Consider the following 27,498-nt stretch of genomic DNA (forward strand, 5'->3'; position numbering starts at 1 on the left):
TTACAGAGGAAACTGAGTTTATTGAACACATATTTACTAAGCCCTTGCTATATGCCAGGCATTGGGTTAGGTGCTGGGAATATGTTTCACTGACCAAAAATGTACAAAGTCCCTGTCTCCATTGTACTTATTGCTCTAGACATCATAGGCTACAAGACAATAAACATAATAAATAAGGAAAGGACATTGTAAGTTAGAAGGTGGAAAATGCTACATAAAATAAAACAGAGCCATGGTGAGAAGGAATGACAGTTCTTCCTGAACACTTTCCCAAATGATTAAAGGAAAAACATCAGCTTCTTTCTTGGAAAGTCTGTACATCTGAACATGATGGAAAAAACATTTCCGGGTCTTTGATGCTTGTGGGATCTTAGCAAGAAATGAAAGTGATCTGAAAGATGAGGAGGTAGAAGCAAAACTAGGATGGGTAACTTTTCCAAAATAGGTACTAACTGCAGAGTTCTGGAGGAAGGTGGTAACTGCTTCCTGGAGCAGCAGAACCTTCCACAGTTCAAAACGAATCCCACAAGTCTGGCAGCACTACCAACCAGCTGCTCTCAAGGGTCAAGGTGGCCAAAGAAAGGCTGGTAGGGGGAGACCACATGGCAGAACGCTTAACAGCTTTGAGATCTTTTTTATTTCAATCTCTTTCAAGAATACAGCGCGCTGTTCTTTGTTGTAGCTAATAATGAAGGGTTAAAAGGAATACTGACGAAAAGGACTGCCTGCGCTTCCAATCTCATCTCCCCTCTCAACCTGTTTGCAGCCCACATGGGTATTGTGTAGCGCTAGGCTTTGTTCTGTCCACACAGTGAGCAGAAGCTGATGCTAAATTACCTGGACGATTTCTGTCCTTTGATTTTAATTTCCAATTTCAATGCCAGAAAAACAATCCAAACTACACAGCCAGTTTTATTATCTGCATAATTAGGTTCTCCAAGTAAGAAGTGAAAATAGAGAGGAATGGTGGTGTCATCTTCATCAAGAAAGTCATTGACTTAGAAAGTCCAGAAGGGCCAGAAAAAAAAAAAAAGGAGTGTCCACCATGGGACAGTTATAAATCGATCACAATGACAGCAGCTCTTTCTAGAGGTAATAATGTCATTAGGTTGTCATAATCGTCCAGTCTCAGGTTAACATCTGGAAATTGTTGAGATGATATGTATCTCTGCTTCTTGCTGCTAAGGTTTCAAGGGTGCCTCTTTGTGTCATCTGTCACCAATGTGTTTTGCAAACCTCCTCCTTTCAAATCAGGAAGTATATATATATATATAAAGTGCAAATAAGAGTCACTCCTGGGCTCCTGTCTCAACAGCCGTATCCCCAAATCTATCAATTAAACCGCTGGCCAATAAAGGATGCTGGCAGGTATTTCTAGAGTTAGCTAATGAGTTCATCTGACAAAGAGAGTATCTGAAGGTCAATACAGTCCTGGCAAGAAAACATGAAGTACCACAAACAAGACAGGGATTAAGTGATGGAGGCAGTGGGGGGGATTTTACAGACTCTTTGGCTCTTGACTCTTAAAATTTCAGGAACCACTACTAAATGAATGAGGCCAGCGGACTTCACACCAGTCAGTCTTCAGTTTTCCCTGGGTTGGTGACAGGAAAGAAAAGAAAGAAAATAAAAGAGGTTAGGAGTCAAATTTGATGAACATGTCACCAAGTCTCTCTCTCTCTGTTAAACAACATCCCATTTTATAAAGCAAACTGAGATTCCTGACAGAACTTTGCAATGGTGTCTTCCTTGGCATCGGATCGGAATAGAGGTCAAACAGATCTTGAGGTAGGTAAAGCTACACCCATTTATTATTTGACAGTGCAGCAAACTGCAACCAGGACATTCCATGTGTTAGGTAGGCGCTCTCCCTCTGAGCTATCTCTCCAGTTCTTACTGTAAGATGTCTTAGGTGTGTGTGCATTCATTAGAAAGAAGGATACAGACACAGCATTTCCTGCACTTGGAGAGCCAGGAGTTTACCTTTTCATAAACCAACCTGGCAAAATTACTACTTTTATACAACTTTTGGGTGAGGCAGGACATAGTCCTCATACAAGAGATCAGGCTGACTTCAAACTCATGATCCTCCTGCTTCAGCCTCTAAAACACTGGTTCTACTGTGCTCAGCTTAGTGCAACCAAACCAAGAAGTGTGCTTTATGGATACTGGCTGGAGGTGACAGGAATGATGTTGTCCTATCAGTTTGGTAAGAGCCCACACTTTTATGTATACTTGCATTTTTATATTGAGTCAAATCCCACATGAACATAAATTAGCTATTGGAACTAGGACCCACGACAGTTTCTGTATAAGTGCCAGATTCATGGACAAAGTTTTATGTTGCACATGACTGGTTAACATTCACAATAAGTTATTTCCATCTATTACAAATCATCCCCCCTCAGTGAGCACCCTGAGAGGGAAGGCCCCTTGCATTTCCTTCTGATTTATTTATTTTTTTAAGAGCATGAAGGCCATTTCAGATATCACTATATGCGAAGCTAAGTTACAACTGAGATTAAACAGTGTATTGTAAAATAGAAAAAAACCAAAGTCAAAGAAAATGATTAGACACATACTAGTTAAATTCCTGAATTTCTTTTTGGCTTCTGCCCTTTCTTCAGCATCAAAGTACCAGACAGTCATAGCGTACCTGTGAAAGACAAGCCCGTGTTACTAGAAAACACCAAAGCCTTCAAATTCACTCTGTGAAGTATACATCAAAACCAGTTGTAAAACCTCCTCTTATTCGGAAGTCCACTCCTAGTTTAATTTAAGATCATTTCCTCAGGGTTCAATGCTCTGTAAATGTCATATAACACATGGGCTCCAGGCACGTGACAGGCACTGGGAATTCAGTGATACTGTCACTAGAACCTCCACTTTAAGCGCTCGGGCTCCAGTGGGTGATTCTACCGGGATATGTAACCTGCACAGGAAGGACTGGAGGAGACCTGCTCTGCTAAAGACTGGAGGCTCCAAGACACAGGAAGGGAACAGAGCAGGGGAGGTAACATTTGAGTGGAGTTTTCACAAGTCACAGAATCTAGCTTGAGGCCTGCTTTCTTTAGTTTTAGACATCAGGGAAAACATACAGTTCACTTCTGATGACTTTGTTCTAGCTACCCTCCTGCTACTTGCTTTATCCTATCCAAGGGACAGACTGTAATTGAAGCATCTGATGCTTGCATTTTAAAAAACTTTTACATTTATATTTATTGTCGGCCATGACAATATCCATTAAAATTTCCAGTAAAAACCCAAGGGCTTCTAAACCACTTTTACTGATATTTTCCCTATGAAGTTGGTCACAGAGGGACTGGGAAATAACAAGAGAATCCTGCCACAAAACAGGATCCAATTATTGATCTCCACAAAACAAGCCACAAGTAGACTTCAGTGGTAAGGACTAGTGGCCTGTTTGCATAGGGCATGTTCCAGTATGACCAAATCTGTATCTCTGGGGCTTGGACCGGAGATGTCTAGAGGGCTGTGCATATGGCTTTGAGTTAAGCTTGTTAAGGTTTAGCACTGCCCTGCTATAGCTCTCCCCTGTCTCACTACTACTCCCAGCAGAAGCCCCATCCTGCATCACTCCACACTCTGCCTGGCCCACGGGGCTTGCTGGGAGAGAACTGGAGGCAGAAGCATACATAAATATTTTTGTCAGAGTTTTCTAGATTAAGATAAGACAATTCTAAAGTCTCCAGTGACTCTAAAAATCTGTACATCCATGTGTTAAGGAGGAGGGGAGGAGGAAGGAAGGGATAGAAGGAGGACAGAAGGAAGGGGAAAGTGGGGGGGGGGGAAGGATTTTTAAAAATTCAATTGTAGGTCTGGGGATGTAGCTCAGTTGATAGAGACCTTGCATAACGTGCGGAATGCCCTAGCATCACAAGAACCATGTGCAGTGCACAGACCTGTAATTTCAGCACTCAGAAAGGAGGTAAAAGCAGGAGGATCAGAAACTCAGGTCATCCTCTGCTACATGCAGAGTTCCAGGCCAGCCGACGTCTCAAAAATGAATGGACGGACAGACAGCAAGCAAAACTATGACATCCAATTGTTATGGCACCAATAAGGTTATCCCAGGCAAGCTTTAATGTCCACCCAGGCAGACAGAAAGAGTAGAAAGGAATGAATTAAAACAAATGACTCTCTTTTCCCAAGGTTCTTTCTTTGCTTAAACTGACAAACTTGAAGGAACAGAACTTTTGATATGTGATAATCAGAGTTAGTTCAACATTAAGTGTTTGTTGCTACTTGGCATTTCTGAGCCTAGGTCTCACTTAGCTCATGTCGTCTAAACTCTCAATCTTCCTGTTTACATCTCTGACTGCTGGTATAACTGGAGTGTACCCAAGCAACTTTAGAAGTTTCCCCCGTAAGGGAAAGGAGGAAGGGACAAAAGGAAAGAGAAAAACATTCTAAGGAACTGAGAGCAGTGGGCACAACTCACAGAATAGTTACTTTAATCTGAAGTTAGGGTTGTACATGACTGAATCCTAAAGAGCCCCTTCAATTTCTATCACTCCAAACAGGCTGACCTATCAGTTTGGGGGTGACCAGCACTTCCTAGTATAGGACATGAGTTCTAAGAGTTCTCCGGGAACTGGGAGCCCACCCATGTTCTGGAAGAATCCCACACATGTTCTGGAATAGGAACTGTGGCCCTGGATCTTACCTGGTAGCATAGGAGGGTTGAACTTCATGTGGGTTCCTGCGGTCTGACCAGAAGAACAGCAGTCTGTCAAAAATGGGTTCCACATCTGCTACGAATGATTTCCCTTCTGGAAATATCCGCAGAACCCCTCCATGTAACTGTAGAACAAGAAAAGGGGGAGTTATTTCCTGGTCTCACATCGTTTATCAACAAGGAGTGTTAGCTCTATCAAAGAGAAATGCCACATCTATCTCAACTTTAAATGGGTTTTAACCCCCCCAATATTTACTCCCCTTATATTGTGTAATTAAACTTACATCAGCTTAATACATACAGCTTAGCTATATACAGCTATACATAACTCCTCATCCACTTCAAATCAGCACCTTCCAACTCCCACAGCCAGGAAGGCCACAGACACAACATAGCGGACAGTCAGAGGGCATCACACAAAACTGGCCATGTCAGAATGCTTCAACCCAAAAAAGCAAGCAGACAAATCCTAAGCAATTTCCTAGCTCCATCAAATATGTCTAAGCACTCATCACATACAGCTGCCCCTGAAATAACAACTTAAAGTATTCCTCTGAGTTCTTCAAATGCCCATCTGACCTCTTTGGTTGGACCCTTCCCTGAACTCTCACACCACACTGCCTACACCTTTTAGGACATCTTTCACTCTCTTCACCTCCCTTTTTCTTTTTCATGTGTTCAGCCTACTAGTCCCTACTGCAACAATCATCTTCTGGGTGGAAATCAGGCTTCACACATCAGTGTTTCTACATAACATATCTAGCACTGGCAGAAACTCAAATATTTGTTGGTTTTATTCTCCTTTATTTATTATTGTTGGTCCAATAACTCTGCTCACCATAGCATCCCAAAAGATACTCTTAAGCCCTAAAGGTACTGTTCCATCTCACTACCAAATAGAGAGGAGAAATATAATGTTACATACATCACCAGTCAGAGCCTGCACTAATAAATAGCAAACAGAGATGCACAGAATTCAAAAGCTAAACAAACTTCTAAAGGTCTCTGATTTCCCACAGTCCTAAGTCACTCTTAGCTTTCGGAGAGTATATAAGGAACAAACCATGTTACACACACTTTACATCTCTATCCATCCCATCTCTACCATCTACCATACAAAAATAAGCCATACGATCTCTGCCATTCACAAGCTACAAATGGCTCCCTATGGGACATCATCCTCAGAAAGAGGACTGTGTGGGAAATTCTTCAGGGGACAGTTTGCTATCCTACAGTTCTGTCTTTGTGGAATTCTCTCAATGTTGCTGCTGGGGGGGGGGGCAGGGAAGGTATACATCATAGGCTGAGCTGAGACTCCCATTGGTTCTGCATCCCAGTGTTAAATGACATCCCCCATTAATTACCCCTGACCTTCACAATCACCCTTCCCACCAAATTAACTATCTAGCTACTGTTCTTAATCTCAACTTTGGTATCTAAGTCCACAAGCAGAGGCAAGGTTAAAAAAAGAAAACAGTGGAGCCAGACTATCATAAACCATAACTCTCCTAAATACACATGAATGTCTTTTACCTAATTGAAAACGGCTTGCTCCTCTCAATGCACCCCTACCTGCACTTTCATGGCACATATAACCCACCCCACCCCCTCCCTTCCACAGTACCTTTGCATCCCAATTCTTATTCAGGTAGTAGATACAGGTGATACAGCGGCCATCACCATTGGGGTTGTCCACATGGCGGACATAACCCGTTCCATTTCCCGGATAGCAAGCCACCATTGCCTGTGGAGACAGCAGAAGGATTCTGTTTAGAAAAGCTTAAGTAGCTTCATCACGCAGCAGGCATATACAGTATATAAATTCAGATTACTATCAGAATATAAAATTAGCATGAGGTAACCTTTGGTATGAAAGCTTAACAGGCAGTCCATGCCTTAAGACTAGGTTCAGGGTAAGTGGTCCAGTAATATTCCCATGGTCTGGAATATTGAGGACCTCCTAAAGAAACCCATGTACATCATCAACAAGATGGCTGCGTTTCTTTAACATTCCTTTTTGGAGAAGCAGGTTCCAGGTTTCCATCCAAGCCCACAAGATCTTAATGCCGAGATTCGAGGGGCAGGCATAGCGGACACATGAATGTACTTTCAGCACTCAGAAGCTGAAGCAGAAAGGTGGGGAGCGAGGTGTCTGGCCTACACAGAGAGACTTGCTCTAAAAGGAAGGAAAGAAGAGAGTCGGGGGAAGAGGGGAAAGATAAAAAGAAAGGATCTTTAGTATGGGGCTTTGGAACTGTGCTTGTTTAGCAGTGCCCTGAATTGTGGGATCATGCTTGTTTTCTTACAAAAAGTTTATGTCTAATTCCCAAGGGAGTAAAGGGTCAGTGGGAAGCTCGACCTTAACCAGTCAGCAAGGTGACATAGGAGACCTCTTTGAAGGGGGAAAATACATTAAGTGCATTTCTTAATATTATCCTTTTTTCTCTGTTATCAAAGGTTTATTGATCTATTTTATGTATATGAGTGCTCTATCTGAATGCATACCAAAAGAGGGCATCAGATCCCACTATAGATGGTTGTGAGCCACCATGTGGTTATTGGGAATTGAACTCAGGACCTCTGGAAGGGCAGCCAGTGCTCTTAACTCCTGATCCATCTCTCAAGCCTCTCTTATGGTCTTCCCCCGCCCCCTTTTTAATTTAAATTTAAAACAAGGTTGTTTTACATGTCAATCCCAGTTCCCTCACCCTCCCATCCTCCCCATCACCCCCCACTGAATCCCAGCCCATTCCCTTTCTGCTCCCCAGGGAGGGTGAGGCCTTCCATGGGGAGTCTTCAAAGTCTGTCATATCAAATGGGGCAGGACCTAGGCCCTCCCCCACGTGTCTAGGCTAAGAAAGTATCCCTCTATGTGGAATGGGCTCTTATGGTCTGCTTGATGACTATCAAACCAGGTAGTAAAAGAAGAAAGTAGAAAGCCATGTAGAAAAGCCCTGAGAATTACAATTACAGGCTTACAAACCTTTAGTTTCATGGGGGGGGGGGGGAGGGATAATGGAGATGGGAGGAAAAAAATATAAAACCTGTTCTCATTACAAGATACTGCTATAATTTAAAAATATTATATAGATTCAGGATATCTAAGGAAAATATTGGAACTGGTAATATAAAATGAGGGCTGAAAGCTTTTTCCTATTTTGTTTACCACTATGATCTCAGCACCTAAGGAGTACGTGCTAAGTTGTTCACTGAAAACTTGACAAATGTATCAATGCACTTATGAATGGGTCTTTGTTGAAACCAGATCCCGTGCTACCTAGATAAATAGCTCTTTCTTCTGTTTTGAAAGCCTACCTTCAGACATACCTAGGTGCGGGGGGGGGGGGGGGGGAGAATCATAGGGAGGTCTGGTTAAAAATTCTGATAAATAGCAAGGTTACTTCATGAGTAAGATGCATAGTCAAGGGCAGCCCGATGGTTCAGAGAGTGAGGGACTCTCAATTAAGCCTGAAATCACAGAGCAGAGCTGGGCTTCATGCACACAGCATCGAGAAGGCTGAGTTGTAATCTGGCTTTGCAATGAACTTGAAGTTTAAATCAGGGGATGTCCCACTCTTTACTTTTCTGAGCAGCTAGCAGCCCCACTGCCTGCCTCTGAAGCTTGAAAAGTGCCATGGTCATGAGCAGAGCTGAAATTAGTCTGTTAGCCTGGACATTTTGAGGTGACTATAATAAGGATTTGACAAATGATGGAACTACCGGACAGATTGTGGCTTGAGGAAAGGTGATTGGGAGCAGACAGAAGTGACTGGCCTGGTGTAGAGGAAGAGACAAATGAAATCACCTAGAACACATGGGGAATTACCTATTCCTGGAAGCACCTGTCAGAAGTGTAAGGGCAACACAGAAAGTTATTTAGGTACAATTATTTGCTGATTTCCCCACCATCCCAGTCTCTCCCTACTCAGCAGACCAAAAAAAAAAAAAAAAAAAAAAAAAAAAAAAAGAAAGAAAGAAAAAGAAAGGAAGGAAGGAAGAAAGAAAGAAAGAAAAGATAGTCTTCTGTCAGCCAGTGGTATAACTTTATATTCCAAAACAGCTCTGCTCCCAGAAAAGGTCAGTGGTCTGGATGCCTGCCATCTACTTCATCTGCAACCGACTGTGTGAGCCCGGGCTCCTTCCTGTGATGAAGAGCACGGGTTACACAGTTTATATTGATTGTCGATTTGACAGGATGTAGGATCACTGTGGAGACACATCTCTGGGAATGTCTGGGATGGAGTTTGCAGATTGGATTAACTGAGATGGTCAGATGTCCCAAATGCCAGACTAACTAAAAAGGAGAAAAGATGTGGAGCATCAGCTCTCGTCTCCCTCTGCTTCCTGCCTGTGGATGCGATGTGACCATCTGCTTTGAGCTACTGCTGCCAAGACTTCCTGCCACCATGGGCTGTGCCCTGGGACTTGAGCCAAAATAAATCCTTCCTTCCTTGAGCTGCTTTTGTCGGGCGTTTTGTCACAGCAATGAGACAAGTAATTAACACAGTCCTCCAGTGTCCATGAGAGTGAAGACTTGATCTAAGCTCAGCACCCGGGGGAACAGCGGTGTCCTCCAGAGCATCGAGAAGCACTAACCCACTTCAGAGCTCAGCTTGAATTAAAACACAAGCAGAAAAATAATGGCAGTTCCCATGAACGCAGCCTCCACTAATAGCACTATAGGTATGAAACACACTGAGAGAATGTGCTGCACAATTCCTTAAGGACTCACCATTAGGACACCCCTTTAACTGTGAGAACATGCACATGCGTGTTTAAGGGAAGGAAGAGATCATTTTTCTGGCCAGAGTGAAATTCACCCTCTCTCTGATTCCAGAAGCCATGTGCATCACGTTTGAAACAATGGAAGGAAACCAGGGGAAGCTCAAAGGTCCCGCCGCAACCTTGCTGACCAATTGTACCACTGAGGTTACTGGCCGAATGCCAGAAGGGGCAGGAGACGGGTTTTGACTAGGACACATTCCCAACTGTCTGCCGGTCCTTGCCAGGATCTCAAATCATGAAACTAAGGATGCTAAGGATGCTCTGAATGGCAAACCTAAGTGTCGAGTCATCAAGTCTGTGCCAATTGTGCACGGGGCAGTAACAGACTCCGGAAATTAATGGGTTTATCAGATCTGTTATCTAAGCCTCATCAAGTCTGTAGAAGGATCCAGAGTGCAGAATGGAGGGAAATGCTGCAAACACTTTATTGTTTTATGGGAACAGGGCAGGGGTATTTTAACAGTTATCAACACTGACATACACCAGGAAGGTATCTTATTTATTATAGGTTTTATTGGTGAAAACTTCCTGGCTTGACCAATAGTTGAAATCTACATCAGCTTTATAGCACATCAGTGTCCCTTTGGTGGCACAGTAGTCTTGTCCTAGTCCTGGGTTTGCAGATGATTCAGCACGTCCTCTGGTTCTGCATGCTGTCTGATGCATCTCTGTTCCCTGCACTGGCCCCCTGTGCAAACCCCCATCCCTAGAAGCCTCTCCATAGCTCTGTAGCAACAGGAAATGAGAGGAATGAACCAGGTGTTCCCGAGCTGGCTCTGCACCAGAGATATGTGCTTCAGACACCTCCCTGGTCACGTTCAAGCAAGAAGTGAGCAAACAGAAAAACTGTAACAGAATCCACGTATAAAATCCACTTTACCATGGCCACTAGCAGAAAAGAAAATCATGCTTGTTTTAGGGGCTGCGGGAGAACTAAAAACCAAACAAGAAACCATGTTCAAAGGTCAAGCCTTGGGTTTCCACTCCAAGTCCCCAACTGGCTGCTCTAAGACTTGAACCACAGCCTGGCTGCAGATATGGACCAGCGTTAAAACCAGCACTGACAGCCTCACTGTCCATGTAGCAATAACACTCATTTTCAGACAGAAACTTCAGCGTTTCTCTATAAAACATGCTGCAGACTGGGGGTGCGACCAAGCCGTAGAGCCACACCCAGCAAGAGTGACAGCCTAGGTCGGATGCCCAGCCCTTCAAAAAGACAATAAACCATAGCATGCATTTTATGAAAATGTAGTTTATTGCTCAGACCTTTGTAGTCAGATTCCTTAGTAATGACTTGATCTTTACAAAATGCAAAGTGATGTTTTACACAAATTTTTAAAAATTAATCATTTAATTTACAAAATTTATCATTGGTGTAAAGATACTGTTTCCAATTAGCCAAGAAGCCTGATATGGTATCTCACACCTGCTACTACGTTTCTAAGGAGGCTGAAGCAAGAGGATCACAAATTTTAGATCAGCCTGGACAACAAAAGGAGATGCGATCTTAAAAACAAAAAGCTGAGCCAAGAACAGCAGAACTTAAAAGATATCTATCTGGTCGAACAGCCTTTAAAGTTTGATCTACCAGCAAATTAGACCTCTTAGCTGCTAAATGAAATATTAGCAAACTTTTTAAGAATTTGTTTCTTCATTCTTCTTTGATATTATTGTTTAATTATGTGTACATAGGTGTGAAGGGACCAGCATTTGTGGAGGCCAGGAAGCATCAGATCCCAGTGAAGCTGAAGTTACAGACTGCTGTGAGTAGCTTGGCCTGGGTACCAGGAATCAAATGCACATCCTCTGCAAGGGCACCACACACCAGCACTCCCGGAACATCATCTCTCTGGCCCTAGGACTTGTTTAATTAAGAATGTCTGAAAGAAGGGAAAGGAGGAAGAAAAGAGGAGGGCAACAATGGGGATGGGGGTGACAGACTCTGTGCACAGAACACTGGGAATGCAGGGCAGCCTGGGTATGGGCTTGACAGTGCTTCAATCGCTTTGTACCTCAGCTAACTCGTCTGTAAAAATGGGTCCGAGCGGAAGTAAATAACCCATGTAAAAGCCATAGCTCAAGATCTGGGATTGCTTTCATTTGCATTGAGGGCAATGGAGATCCTTTCCCTGTCTCCTTCTCTACCCCAAGGCACAGCCACACAGACAATTAGATGTGTCGAGTCAGGAGAAAATATAGGGGAGCCCACACCTTCATTCACCTGGAAAAAAGCCCACTGGGAGCAAGTCACAGCTGAATTTTCTGGCTTGAAACGATCTCATTGGTATTCAGGTGGCAAGAGCCTAGGTAACATGTGGTGGCAGAGTGCGTAGGGTCCGTGGGTGGAGGAAGGAAGTCAATACTGGGGGAGAATGGTTCGGAGTGGCTTATGTTCAGCACATACTTCAACCACACAATGAATGTGGACAGGGAGCGGGGCCAGCTACCCTCTGAACACTTCATGTCCTGTGCTGGTAAAACACAGCCTGCTTAGGCAGGGCCCATAACGTGGCACATGCAGGCAGGCAAGGGAAGGAAGGGTGACTGACTGCACAGAGGCCGACATGGCCTAGCAACAGCTCTAACCTGGAATTTCTCCCGTTTAAAAAAGGAAAATTAAAATCTCTACATATCTAAATGCCTTATGCAAGCATCCTACCACAAAGACAGCTTCTTTGGCGGGTTTTGTTCTTAAATGTATTTTTTTAAGTTAAAGGATAGCTGAAGCCAGCATGTCGAATTACATTCTTTATTTAGCTCTGACAATGAAGAGAACTCCAAATATCCCTTGCAAATTAAATGCAGAGGCATGAAAATGCTGACTCTGAACTGCAGCGTTAGCCCTCAGTCCCCTTCCTCCTCCATCAAAAGTTTGTGTTCTTCCAGAACACCAAGATTTAGTCCTTACAACATAAATGGTGCAAGACTGCTTCATGAGCCTATGGAATGACATGGTGGGAAAGGGGGCCTGCCACCAAGCCAGGCTACCCAAGCTCTATCCTTGGGACTGACATGGAAGACGGTGAGATCAAACTCTCAAAAGGTGTCCTCTGACCTCCACAATGCATGCCATGCCATGAATGTGCCCCCAGGCACACCAGAGAGATGGGAGAGAGAGACAGAGAGACAGAGAGACAGAGACAGAGAGGTAAATGTAAAAGGCCTCTTCATAAGATGGTGACAACCGTACAAAACTTATTTCTAAGTTCATGAAAATGTCACCAGCACAAAGTCCACGACAGCTGCCAAATGAGCTAACCTATGAAACTGGACAAAAAAACAAGGTCTGGGTGTGATTTAAAAAAAAAAAAAAAAAAAAAAAGCAAAACAGCATTCAAATGTTCTAGAATTTTTTTTTTTTAAACAGTATTTTTAGCATTGGAGGGCTGGGTTTGAAACTTTTTTTTATGTATTAGTGTGTGTGTGTGTGTGTGTGCATGTGTACACACATGCCATTCCCTGCACTTACACACCCAGGCCAGAGGATGACCTGTGGGAATCATTTCTCTCCTTCTATTATGTAGGCTCCCCAGGACTGAAGTCAGGTGAAGCTAGGTGGCAGTGAGTGCTTTTACCAGGTGAACCACCTCACTGGCCCAGCTTTAGAATTCTTACATATTTATCTGACTACCTAATGAGCCACAGGCAAGTCAGGCACTTAGATAACAAAGACCGGCCAAGGCTCCAAGTACCCTGAGTTGCTCCAAGGCTCCAAGTACCCTGAGTTATCTTGCTTGTTACCTGTATCAATGGTTAGGACCAAGCCCTTCTATTTCCTCCCTTTCAGTGCTTCTGGTTAGGGATCAATGTGACAGAGGGGAGAAAAAGGAAGTGTGGTTTTGGTGGACAGCTGGCTTCCCCACTTTCCTTCCGGAAGTTTCAGGATGACATAGTCCAATGCATGTCAGGGTCAACAAGCTCCAAATCCCTCAGGTTTCCCACTGGTCTAGTTTCACAGGGGGAAAAAAAAGACTACATATGCCTTCCTCACTCACAGGTCCTGAGTCCACATTAACACCAATGCCATTCCCACACACCCAGGGTGCTGCGCTACACATTAACCTCACTGCCGAAGCAGCGTGATGGTGTGCATGCCCTTACACCTGAATTGCACAACCAAGAAGGAACTTGAGGATTTCTGCAAATGGGATTTATAAATGGCAGAGTTACTTTGGTGAAGTGGGTCTGCCTGCCCTTCCTGTTCTGGAAAGGGCAGATAATTCACCATCTTCACTTTCCAGCCACTCCTCAGTGAACTTGGCCTCAGCTTCCAGATCATACAAGCACCAGCAATTATGCAGAAGATAAAGGTACCAGGTACCAGAGTCTTTTGAGATCTGTATGTTAAATGAGGCTCTCCAATCCACTCCCTGAGAGGAAGCATTCACAGGAACACAGACATCCATCACACAACACATATGCCCCCACAGGTTTGCACAAAACCACAGAAGACCGAGACTGTAAAAATCTGACAGTGTTTGGTCAAGAATCCGGTGTGTGGGGGGGTACCCTTGGGCCATGCATGAAGTTTTGAGTGAATCACTCTCCCCCAAGAAGCCAATGAAACTAGCAGAAGAGCGGGACTTTAAGAGAAGATTGCCACCCCTTTCTTAGCTGTAGCTAATTCCTTGGCTTGAAGGAGATTCGTCTAAGTCCTGCAATTAGGCACAGTAAACAGGCCTGGCAACATCCACATATCAATGCAGGCTGTTTGGGTTTGGAAAAGCAGCCCTTCCCGTGGAGGCCTGGCTCTAAGCCAGCTGGGAGATGACTGAGTGACAGGGCTACGTGCGCTTCGTGAGGGTGGCAGCCAGCCCACACCCGAGCACACGGCCAGGCAGCCAGAGGAGGGAACAGACTCTGGGGAGCCCTGGCTCCTCCCCCATCGTGTCTAGTCACCAGAGAAAAGCTTTCAGCAGGGGCTTCCTCCTTGGCAATTACAAAATCAGCCAGTCTAGCAGGCTGGAGGACAGTTTGACAAGCAGTTAACCATCTCCTTCCCAAGGCCTTGGCCCAGATGTTAGCAGTTGCCACTTCCTAAAAACTCACAGGCCCAGGCAGCACTTGTATAGAACCTGTTTCACTGCCCGGTTCCTGGGAAGGTGAGCAGAAGCTGTGTCCCAGTCACACAGCTCACGTGTTCTCAGAGGGAGTCATTAACCCTGGTTATCACATGGACCTAGAGGTTACCACGTATCCCTGGAGAATAAATACATTAGTCATCCTTAAGGCAATGCAGGGGTGAGGGGTGGGGACTCTCTGCCCTGGGACTCACAGCATTTAAACTTCCTCAACTCGAGAAACAGACTTAGCAGAAAAATCAAACATAGTGCCCCAAAGACCACATACAATAGGGCAACCTGTGACAGTTGACTGCCCAGAAAATTGTGTGTGGATCTCTTATGCTTTTGTCTTAAGTTAATCCCAGCGTATGTGAAGGATTTCACATTTAAATGCAACCTGTCAGAAAAGAGGTTATTAATGTATAACACAGAAAAGCACAACCACCAATCAAAAATGTCCTGAAACAAAAACAAAACACCTTCCTTGTAGCAACATTCATTAGACAGAAGAGAACTGTGTTTGCATTTCAGTGCTTAGAAAAATGTGTCTGCTCAGTTAAAGAAACCACACACCGAAAGGCAGTGGAATCAGAAAATTCACCGTTCACATTCAGTTTCTGCACTTCCACTCATACAACGCTCACCACCATCCCTGCCAGCAATGGGTGTATCCCAAGTGCTGCTGCATTCCCTCTGTGACCCCCACCAGGAGGGCACTCATCCTCCATGAAGAAGAAATAAATGGAGGCACACGGGTGTTCAGAAACTTGTGTTTGAACTGGGTCAATCAGTCTAGATGGAGACTGTGAAGCTGAAATACAAAGCTGAACAAGAATGTTCTCTAAGGCGAAAGACATAACTAGCTTGTCCCAGGCTTTTGGGGGGAACTAAAGTCTTCAGATCTATACGAAGTACAGCCATCCCTTAGGATCTCAGGACCCTGAAGTCCTCCATATAAAACGGTGGAGTGTTTGCATATGGCCTACCCAAACCCTCCCCTATACTTGCTAGCACGTAAGTGCGATGCAAATAACTGACCATCTGTATGGCTTAGGAAATGACAAAAAGATCTGAACATGTTTAGTGCAGAATCAATCTTTTCTGGATATTTCCAATCCAGTTGATTGAATTTAAAGATACAGAGGAGCCAAGTACATTCATTCAGTTCACCCTTTTCCACAGAGATAGAAAGTCATAAGAGGTAACAAATAAACAATAAAAAAATTACAGAAGATAGCAAGAAACAAATGTGCTTGAAGTTGTCTGTGAACTACAAGCTGAGGGGAGTCTGAGGCAAAGGAAATTGCTTAAATTCTGTGGCAAAACAACATTGGCCAAGCTGTTGCCTTGGCCTGCATCCCTCTTACAGCAGAGCCAACCTCACCATCAGGTCACTGTTGCCCCTTAACCCCTTCCACACCAGCCCATCCACCTTTCCGAATGCCCCAGCACCATTCTTAGCCCAGGGCCAGCCTACAAGCAGCTATGCTTTCTTCCATATCTGTGATGGTGGGACTTTCCTTCTAGCACCTTCATCAGGTCATGTCAAACAAGCTATGTTTCCCAGACCAGCTTCAAAGTCAGATAATAAGCAGTGGCCAATTCAGAAAAAAAAATATTTTTTAAAGGAAATATAAAAGTTCATTTTTCCTTTGGAAAGAAAATGAGAAACACCCACTAAAAGAATCTAAGGGAAGAGACCAGTTTTCCCTACTCAGGCACAAAGCTAGTTTGGGAGACATCTGAACTCTGCTACTAGTACATTAATTAGAATTCACAAGATGCAGAATGTCTACAGTCACGTTAATTAAAATTCACTGAATGCAGACTGCTGGCTTAAAGGAGGGCTAACATCCAGAAGATCTTCAACTGGGGTCGAAGTGGAAGGGAGTTCTGAGAGAGATGAACATCCAGAGGGTCTGTGGCGGGAGTAGAAAGGAGAGGAAAGATGCCTCGCCTGTTTTGAGGAGTGAGGGAACTGTGTGCCTGGCTCTGCCAAGCATTTAATTCAGTTGTACAGAAGCTCCTCAGAGTGGCCTGTGGGGCCCATCTGACAAATATGGGAAACTGCCAGGTACGACCCCACACACTTGTATTTAGCAGAAGCCTGAGGTCCATGGTCACAGTTCAAGACCAAGCTGGGCTTCATAGCAAGATCTGTTTTTAAACAGCAAAACCCAAAACAAAGGTGAGAACTGAAGGGCACTGCAGGGGGTGCTGGGTATTTCAAATCAAGGTAGGTGAACTGGCGTTCCAAAGCAGTCTCTCTGCCTCAACACCACTTCCAAAATACTAGGAAGTGTTATCTGAAATAGGCGCTAGTCTTGCTAGCGGGGCCAGGAATGAAACTGCCTTCCTTCAACCCCTCGATGTACAACGAAGAAGCAGGGTATGGTGGGCCACGCCTGTAATCTTAGCACTTGGAAGTGCAGAGGATCTGGAGTTCAAAGGCAGCCTCCGGAGCTTATAGCGAGTTCACCTAGGCAACTGAACCTTCTCCAAACAAACAAGAAAGCAATCAAAAAAAGGATCTTAGTTCCTCAGAACTACCAAACACAGTCTCCAAGCCCCAAATGGAAAAATCGAGGCCATCCATACCTAAGCAGGAAGGAGGAAGCAAAAAGGACTCCACACCACACCCCAATTTCTACTGAATCATACCTTCAATTCCAGTCAAGAGATGCCATGGCAGAGAGCCCCAAACTTTGGCTTGCTCCTGCCTTCTGTACCTAGATATCTTATTCTGGAGGGCCAGGGATTCCCTGGCTCCCAAGTGGTGTCCATAGTTGGAATATATAGACTCTCATTTTTTGGAGACTCGACTGTTTGCAAGACAGTATTTTCAGACTTGCAATCATCTAAGTGACCATGAATCTTTCTTCTTGCTCAGCTCTCCTAACCTGTGGTCAATAAGATTTACTTTCCCCTTGACTCACCAGAAGAGAAGGAAACCATCAGTTCCCAGCTTCACCCCACTATAGTTCTGGAAAATGAAGTTTGTTGGCACAAATAATAGAAAAGCTCTAGACATGTAAGACATGGTTGCTCCCCCAAAATCTCACAAGCAAATTAAAAATGTTTGAACCCTATTAGCTTTAGCAACAAATAAATATACTTGTGTTTCATCAACTGAACTCTAATTTTCTTGTTAACACAGGGACCAGGAAAATATCAACACCATACCACCTCATGAACTTCCCATGGCAGTTTTCAAACTTCTGCATATCAGGGAATCACCCGAGACAAGGCATTTCTGATTCAGTGGGTTTAGAGAAACCCAAGAATGTGTGGTTAGAGCCAATGGTACTACCAGCCCTGAACCTCTGAGAGCCACAATTATTCTATGCCAAAACCTTAAATGTATAAAGCCTCACTCTAAGTGTTCAAAGGTGAAAAAGGACTAGTCAGCCTTGAGAGGGCTCCTAGGGTGTTTCTGAATAGGCTTTACTTGGTCAACCCTACAGCAGGCAGAAAACACCCAGTTGTTTCTTTCCAGCATGCTGTCTGGTGCTGGACTCTGCCTCTGAGGACAACTGTCAGGCCAGGGCTGGAGTCAGACTCTAGAAACAAGTGGCTGGCCTCAGGAATCAACTATTTTCCTTCTCTGTGGGAAATCTAACCTCCATTTTCATCTAACTCCTTATACCCTTGGAAGGAAATATAGTATTGTACCCATCTTACAGATGCAGAGAATGGGCTCAGAGAATAGACTTGCCCAAGAGCACAATGAGAAGAAATAAAGTGTAAGGTTTCCATTCTAGTGCCTAGTAACAAATAGCACCCAAATTTAATTTAAAATGTACAAATTAACACCTAACTTGCTCATAAAGGGGTGGGAGATGCTCTGAGAGACCACCTTGCCAGAGGCAGAGAGAGCTAAGACCAAAACTTCAGGAATCTAAGTCCTGGGTCTGGGTGTCTCACTTCTCTGAGGAAGATATGTGGAGAAGCTGCCAGGATCTAGGTGTGGCACAGAATTTCCCAAAGGGGGAAAATAACTTGCAAAGCTAAGGTTCTCCTTTAGAAGGGCCCCACATAGCTGGTCCAATGTGATGCAAACTCCTTTTTCTCCTAGCAAATATCAAATATACCTTCTTCCCCCTCCTCCTCTTCATCATCATTCATTGAATTCAAAATTCCTTTCAAAGATGAAATGAGGCCCATCACCTAGAATCTTAAGGAGCTGCATGTACCAAGTGCAGTGGCCTCTGAATTCAGGAACTTCTAAATTGAAGAGAGGCAGAACAAGCAACCAAATAAATGTTCTGGGGCAATCTAGACTGTGGCACCATTGAGTTCCAGGGGACAGAGTAGTGACTTCCCAAGATAGGCACTGCATGGCATGGGACGTGAAGAGCCGAAGACAATAGAGTGTGCTGGCTGTGCCTGGAAAATCCTTTTCTAGCATGTCACGGTGTAGTAATGAAGGCAGTCAGGGGGAGATTAAGTGTGGAAGGGTCAGATGAGGTCAGACAGAAAGACCTCTATGGCTCAGAGAGGTTCAAAGCCTTGTTACAGTGGACAATGGGGAGCGAACAGCTCTGGCTACTACCATGTTTTAAGAGTGGAGACGACATGATTAGTGGGGGCCTGTGCAACCAGATTCTAGCCAAAAAAAAAAAAAAAACAAAAACAAAAAAACAAAAAGACAAAAAACAAAAACAAAACGGGAAACCCGGAGAGGGGTTACAGAGAAGGTGAGAGCCAAAGGCAGCTGATTTTCTTTAAAGTCTACTAAAGAAAGAAATTCTAGTTGAAAAAGAAATCACAAAACTCAAGGTTCCACAGTGAAGCTGAGAAATAAAACAAGTACAATGGGGTCAATATTGATCACAGAACTTGTGTCCCTGCCTAAGTGGTTAAAAGGAGTGTAATGGTCATCCCATACAACATGAATGTGAAAAGTAGGGTGTGTGTGTGTGTGTGTGTGTGTGTTTTAAAAAGTCATCAAACTGTCAAGGGAACGGGTTGGTTTTGTACACAGTCCCTGAAGTTTGGAAGAGCAGGGAAGCAGGAAGGAGGTGTTTGGATGCAATCTTTATTGTTTAGTAGTGAATACCAGGCCCAAGCTTAGCACAATATGCAAACCACACTTCTAAGCAGCCTCCTGGAAACCCCTCAAGTTCTCCTGTTAAAATCAAAACAGGATTGTAGTGATACTCAGAACTGAGTTTCCCATTTTGTCTTCCAACTGGCAAAAAAAAAAAAAAAAAAAAAAGACTACAAGACTACTATCACTATCACATCCTTTAATTATGCACATTTGGAAATCACTTTTGTTTTGAAAGGCAAAATCATTTAATGAGGAAGATGCACGCACTGTTTTAATTATTTTTCTTGTTATCGTAACCAAATACCTGACAAGAGCAACTTAAGGTAGGAAGTGTTTATTCTGGGTTAAAATCTGAGGGGATTCATTCCAGCCTGGCCAGGGAAGGCTGGGCTATCAGCTCCCAAAGACCCTCCTCCATTAACCCAGTGGTCCACTTCCTCCTCCAGCCAGGCTCCCATCATTAAGGCTCTACAGTTTGTACAAACAGTGCCAACTCAGGACCAAGTGCTCACACTTGCTCCTTCGGAGGGGCCAGTCTGTCTGCAAAACACAACACACATTTACTCTAAAACTTGGGAAGCGTTACCAAATGTGCCTTCTAAAGAATCAAAAATTGGATTAATTTAACAAGGGTGTATCAACACTGTTCTGAACACAGGGAACACTGGGCAAGGTACCAAATAAATCCCAAAACCTAAAGAGGCTACATTTTACAGTGCAGCCAGGGGTAGGTAAGGCTGGGATGGGCAGCGGGTAAGAGATGCACAGGAGTGACTCCCTGTTCACCAAAACCATGGGCAGGCAGAAGAAATTCATCCACACATCAGTATCACAAGAGGGGGCAAGTGCTGTACTGGCTTAAGCTAGAAACAACTGAGAGGAAGGGGGTACAAATCCTACGTATAATTAACCGAGCTCAGTAATCTTACTTGGCAAACACCCACCGAGCTGCAAATCCAAGCCCAAATCAATGGTTCCTGGCCATCTGCCAAAGCTGAATTCTTTAGTCTGGCATCATAAAATGATCTGTCTGTTGTATTTACAATTCCAGTGCTTCTGGATTCAGCCACCCACTGGGCACCCCTGGCAGAAACCCAGCAGAAAACATCAGAACTATCATTACTGTCAGAACATGTGCATTTGACAAACACCAGAGAAAGTGACACGTATCTCACAGAACAGCATTAGTTAACAGCCACAAAGTACTGCTACAAGGAAGCCATCAAATCTGTGGCTAAAATAACTACAAAAACTAGAAGCCTTGTCCTCCACACACTAACTTGTTCACTACTCTTCAATGGGCACAAGTCACATGGCATTTGTTTACCCGGCACCAGAGAATTCAGTCAAAAGCAGAGCTGCCCAGCTGACCAAGCAAAGCTCCAGGTGAACTGCCTTCTGAGCCTTGACCTTAATGACACAAGCTACTGAGTGGCTTCATGATGCTCACCAGAGAGTTCTGCTAGGGACAAATCTTTAAACCTCATCGCAGTGTCTCCCATATATATGGTGTGCTCTCAGGGTACCATTCTAGGATGCAAAACTATCTTTGTTATCATGAGAAAAACTAGTTTTCCAAGCCAGAGTTGGGAATTGCAGAGAATTTGCCAGTTTCACTGAAGCCATTGGAAAGAGGAACCACCCTTGACAGCCAAAAGCCAGTTATAATGATAAGCAGCATAATTCCGCCTTACAGGAGCTTATCATTTTCAGTCTGAACCATATTTAAATATCCCAAATAAAATACTGAATGCACTTGAGAGAATTCACCAGCTAGTCCTGGCTCACAGGACCCAGACCCAGCCAGCTAAGGCCTCTCTGTGAGACACCTGTGCCCCCTAAGCCCTTGTCAAGGAACTGCTCAAGGTGTCCTCTCCTAAAAGAAACCTTTCTTGCTGAATGAGCAACCAGACACAGAGAGAGAGAGAGGGAGAGAGAGAGAGAGAGAGCAAACACACACACTAGGGGCTAGAGAGAGGGCTCAGCTGTTAAGAGCACATACTGTTCTTGCAGAGGACCGGAGATTAGTTTCCATCACCCACATAAGACAGATTATGACAACCTGTACCTCTAGCTCCAAGAGATAATGACATCCCTGACTTACAGGCACCTGCACACACCCACACACAGATACACAAACATACATGTAATTAAAGACAGTAAAAATATTTCTGAGACATCTCACTGGATAGCACTGGCTATTCTGGAACTTGCTATGTAGACCAGGCTGACATTAAATTCAGAGATCCTCCTGCCTCTAGCAAGGATAACAGGGCAAAGAAAACAATGACTAAAGAATGCAAGGGTAGGCTTTTCAATCAGAAACACCAAACTAAAGGGGGTCAGGGGAGACGTCCACTATATGGGTGCTAACTACCACACCCAGCTTTGTAAGCACTCCACTCCTTCCTTCCTCTACCCATTCATACTAAGATCTGCCGCAGAGCAACCAGACACCAGCTACCCTCTGAAGAAAAAACTAACCTGATGCCCACCAATTCATAGCTTCACCCTGAGCCTGGGAGACTCCTGAGTAGCCACACAGCATGCTTCTTCATAGACCATGAGCTCTCCCTCATCAATAACAGGGTTCCCTCTCACTGAGGCATTGTTCTAGAAAGAAGACTAACTATGGAGACACTGACAAGCCTCTGTTCCCTTAGCATCACACCTGTCATGGGTTCCGGCAACCATATTGGTGACATATGTATGATTCAATAGGCTTCCACCACCCCAGCCAGAACTCACAGGGCCCCAAAACTATGGTGAAGACAAGAGGGCTTTCTCCAGGACAATGGGGTCTTGGATTCTCAGCTGGTGTTCAAGCCTCCATCCATCTTGACTTGAAGGTTGAAGCAGCCATTGTAAGGGCATCATCTTGTGCCATGTGTGTGGAATGGCAGCCAAGGCTGGACTTGAAGGAGAGGGGAAGGAATACAGAACACAAGCAGAGGGACAAAAAGAAAGGCCTTAAAACTCAGAGAGCAAGCACCAGCTGGATGTGGTGGTTCCAAGTTTGTGGTCCCAGTCCTCTGAGACTCCTGATTGCATTTCCTGTGCTTGTGTCTTGAGAGATATCTGATTGGCACAGTACCGCATCCCAATCTTGCTGAGAGTCACTTCCAACCAGGGTAAGTTCCACTAAGTAACAGACGTCCAAATTTGTGTGCTCAAGCCCACCACTGAGGAACACACTTCCCTTATTTATCAACTTCCTGCTGTTTCACCAATTCTCTGTATTGTCTCCAGGGAAGGGACTGACCTGTCCGCGCACAGTACAACCCTGTCACTACCATTGTTCACGATGGTCAGGGTCCTAACAACCAGCCTAGCAATACTTTCTTAAAATTAACACTGGAAAAGCTAACCCAGATTTTCATTCATTCAAACACACTGGACTGACCCAGTTCAGTGTGTGTGTGTGTGTGTGTGTGTGTGTGTGTGTGTGTGTGTAAGAGAGAAATCTTGAGACACTGTTAACTATAGAGAGAGCGCTTGAGACACTGTTAACTATGAACTAGACTATCTATCCTACAGTTCACCGGTATTTGTGAGTGTAATAAGCTGGCTCATTTACACAGAAGTCCTACACAGAAACACATACGAATTAAATTAGAAAGCCCTAATGGTTAAGAACACAAACTCAAGACATACAAATTTGGACTAGAACCTCAAAACTCAGAGCCTTTAAACAAGGACAGAGACTGGAAATTCTAAGAATTTTTACATGTATTATAAAGTCTTTTCTCCCAAAGCCTTTGTATTATTATTTTACACTGGATAAGACCTGAGTGACTTCTCAAATGTCATGGACTTAGTAATGCCAACCCTCACTCCTGAACTCTTTTGAAAACTGCCTCCTGCCCCTGGCTGTGAGAGAGACTGGGTCGTTTATTTAGGTGCTCAGTTCCTTTAAGATTATGGCATAGAAGAATAAGTCAAATCAGCACAGTGCTGAGCAGACGACCAGGCAGTGCAAACTGCTCAGTAAAAGGTATTTATTATTGCTAGAGTTCCCAACTCTTGAGTCTACAGTGAGTGCTTCAGGCAAAGGGACATTCAGTTCTATAAATTACACGTTCTTTGGAAAATAGCCACTTGCAGGCTCTGGGCAGCCAAAGAAAAAGGAGCAAATTATAAGCAGTATTTATCTTGGATATGGTCTAGATCTCCAGAAGAGAGTAACAGATAACCAACGCTGGCTGCAAAGCAATGACCATACTTGAGGTTAGGGGGCGCCATGCCACACTCCACAGCACAACAGGGACCGGCTTTCCCCAGAGAGGCTCCAAACCCCTCTTGGCTACAACAAAGGAAAAGCACAAATTCTAACCAACAACAACTTTTACTTTTGACAGAGTAAGGTACCACCTAACAGTTCTCCCAGTTTCAATTTTAGGTCCAGCAAATACTCTTGTTTCTTCCCAATATCTGTAATTCCACTCATATTATTCAATGACCTTTATAAGTACAGCAATAAATAAATAAATAAATAAATAAATAAATAGGTAATGTAACAAGGATGTACGCATTCATAAGCACAATGGATAGAAATTTAAAGTGTATTTTAAAACAACAATTAAAAAAAACAGTCAAAACTAAATGCACAAAATCGGCAGTTGCTAAAACTGCCTGGTAGGAGCTCACATTAGCCTATCTACATTTCAGTATGTTTGAAATTCCCTCAATCAAAAGTTATAAATAAGTTTAAAATCTGTACAAATTCTCTCTAGGAAAAAAAAAAATTTCCCTTGAAACTATAAGCAGGAAACTAGGTCTATCTATATCAGTACTGTGGGAAGCAGTACAAAATAAGGACACGGAGGGAGGAAAGGCATGCAAGGAAGAAAACAGGCCGAGTGAAAGGAAACGAGTATAGCCCCTATAGACAGGATGTGCCTGACAATGCATCACTAGTGAACTCTGAGTAAGGGACTGGAGGCCGCTGTCCTTACACAAGTAAATCAAAGTGCTACAGTTAAAAAAAAACAAAAAACAAAACAACAACAACAACAAAACACCTACACTAATTGTTTGTTGAAGCTTGGTTTTTGTCTGTGTATTTTTGTTTGTTTGTTTGTTGTTCTAATTAGCCAGGTATTTGTTCCAGGAACAGCCGAGAAAACTGGACTCAGAATAAGGAAAGACACCTCTTCCCGGGGTAAGACAGATTTTCTCCTTTCAATGTATAGGCACCTTCTGACACAGCTGAAAAGTTACTTAGTCCACCTAGAAGAGAACCTGAGACTGAAAATCTATAGAGCTTGCTTCCTTACCCTGGGTGACTCTCCCCCCCCCCCCATTCTCTTTGAATTAAATTCTAGCTTGGGATCCCCATCATCCATTAAGTCAAATAAACACATAAATTTTAAACTCTGTAGTAACATGACTTATCAACTAATTTCAATCTCCCTCAAAAGGGAGAGTTTTTTCCTCAACCACAGAGGAAAAATTCTTGTACACCCAGGTTTGTTAGAAACTTTACAAAACCGATAAGGAACCATTCATTGCCCTTTTAAGTTAAAGCTCCAAGTGTCTCCTGATACCGAGACTAACCCCAGGGCTATCAGCAAGGTTATTTAGCACAGAAACAACACTGATCAAAACACAGATGACCTTCCAGTCTATCAACAAACTGATGAAGAAAATAAACAAAAACCGAAATCATGCTACAGCAGATTTCGGCTATGAACCACTCCCAAAATCTAACTAAAATGCAGAAGCCAGAACTTTCTTCTAAGATTCACGTCCATGAGGACGCTTGTCAGACAGTCAAGTCACATCGTCCAAACTTGATAGCAATTTGCAGCTCCCCAACGCTGCTACTCATCCACCTCAACCCTTTCACCTCCAGACATTTCGACATTTCTAGTTGACTACTTTTTTTTTTTTTTTTTTTTTTTTACAAGCATGCTCTTTCCAGCTTTGGGGACACATAAGACTGCAATAGCTTATCCCGAGACCAACACTGAGAAACTTTACACTTACAAAGAATGGCACACGCGTGGATGTTCATGGTCCCTCAGCGGCTAATAGGCTCTGCCTAGCTACACTTGAAAAGTTTTAATGATTCTGAGGGTCCCTTGACCAGACAACATAAGGACAAATCACTCTGAATTGCTCCTGGAAAGAGAGTTTGACTATCGTTAAATGAAGATGAGCCCAAGCAGCCAAGACTAACCCAAAGAAAAGCCTAAGCACCCTCTCAGCTCCTCCGCCTCCCATTGGTCCGCCTGCCAATCTACACCTGGAACCGTTTCCAAGATAAATCATCACCACCCACTGCACCATTTCCGGCTCTGTGAACAGAAACAAGGTTTCTACCCAGAGGCACTTCACGACTCTCTCCACTGACCTAATCAGGTTGTTTGAGTGGACTTTGCCATGCGTTTATAGAGAAAGAAAGGAGACGGTGTAGGGCCCGGCATCAGGTGAGAATTTTCAGTTGGGTTGATGAGTCTAAGCGGATCCTGGGCGCCAGGGGTCAAAGGCTGCACGCAGAAGTGGAGTCTCACCGTTTGACATAGCAAACGCTTCCTTACCACCCTACCAGAATCTACAAGCCAGCTAACATTAGGCAAACAATACACTTGCCTCTAGTAGGGTTAAGAGTGCCTCTGGCTACAGTGAAGGGCAGTACCGGGTGGCTTTAAAGTTGGCACTTCGGACCATGGACATCTTTTCCCTCCACAAGCCAGTTGTCCTGCGGGCATCACCAAAACCAGAGCGATTCTTTCAAAGTCTGCAGAAGCTCATCATCGTGACACACCTGAGCCCCTTAGCGGGGACTTTTGCTTATGGAGGTGGAGGGGACGCAAGGGAGTAGATAAGGCAAGGTGACTTCTTGGTTAAAAACCAAAGTTCACTGCAGCCCAGCGAAGGAGACAACACTCTGAACGAAGGTTTCCCGTCCCGGCAGCGGTAGCTGCGGCTGGGCGCACGCACGCATCCTACCTTGGACCTCTCCTTGACATAGTATTTGCCCAGCCGGCTCCCGCAGTACAGGACCAGCCTGTCGATGAGGGACAGGAGGAAGTTGATGGCCTCGCAGCCCTCTTCATTGCCTCCGATCCACGTGATCTGGTCGCCCCGCAGGTGCCGCTTCGAGACGCCGGCGCGCGGCCCCGCCAGCTGGCCGTCACGCAGGGCCCCGTTGTAGTGTAGCTGCTTGACTCGCTCCAGCACGCAGTCGCCCACCACCTCGCCTAGGAAGTTGTCCAGGTAGCAGAAGCCAACCTCGTGCAGACAGGGCACGATGTACTCCAAGGCGATCTTCTCCAGATCCAGCCTCATGATGTGTCCCAGAGGCATCTCGCCCGCAGAGCCGACGCCAGGGACCCCCACGGTGCACGAACCGAGGGCTTGACCTGCGCACAGCGGAGTTGCAGAGAGCCGGGCCCCGGGCTCACCCACCTGCGGCGGCCACGGTCCCCGAGCCACTTTAGCGCCAGGGGCTGGGAAAGTTACTCGTAACTCTGAGGAGAAAGGAGTCCCGCTCCGAGACCGGCGGGAGCAGCGTGAGACTCCGCCACACAGCGCCGGACTGGCCCAGCGAGAAGTCGGAGGGCCCCTTTTGGAGATGCAAAGCCACCGCCGCGGCGGCCGCAGCCGGGGGAGGAACAAGAGGAGGCCCCGCCTTGACCTCAACGTCATGGTCCCGCCCGTGGCACAGCCCTCCTCGAGGCCCTTCCTACAGGACTGGTGCTGAGAGCATCCGGGAGAGTTCAACGCTAACCTGTGTGTGACCCAAGAAAGGGCTGGAATTTGTTTTTTATTTTAATACTCTGGATTTGCATATTGTTTTGCATAAAATCCCGTAACAAACTTGAAAACCTGGATCCCAGACCTGAGATGCATGTGATTTTACCCTCAAAGTTTACTGCCACTTTCTGGGA

At 44.6% G+C, this 27,498-nt stretch overlaps 1 protein-coding gene across 1 annotated transcript; it reads right to left on the bottom strand.

Annotated features, from left to right (window-relative positions):
* On the bottom strand, window positions 1-27,277 carry Egln3 (egl-9 family hypoxia inducible factor 3). The gene is made up of 5 exons (XM_051195858.1): window positions 26,558-27,277; window positions 6,324-6,443; window positions 4,688-4,824; window positions 2,583-2,656; window positions 1-1,594 (listed from the first exon to the last, which is right to left on the bottom strand). The coding sequence occupies exons 1-5, from the start codon at window positions 27,254-27,256 to the stop codon at window positions 1,578-1,580; spliced, it is 1,047 nt and encodes a 348-aa protein (XP_051051815.1). The 5' UTR covers window positions 27,257-27,277; the 3' UTR covers window positions 1-1,577.
* Window positions 27,278-27,498: the final 221 nt, after the last annotated feature.

Source organism: Phodopus roborovskii, unplaced genomic scaffold (assembly GCF_943737965.1).
Source record: "Phodopus roborovskii unplaced genomic scaffold, PHOROB, whole genome shotgun sequence".
Lineage (NCBI taxonomy): Eukaryota > Metazoa > Chordata > Mammalia > Rodentia > Cricetidae > Phodopus > Phodopus roborovskii.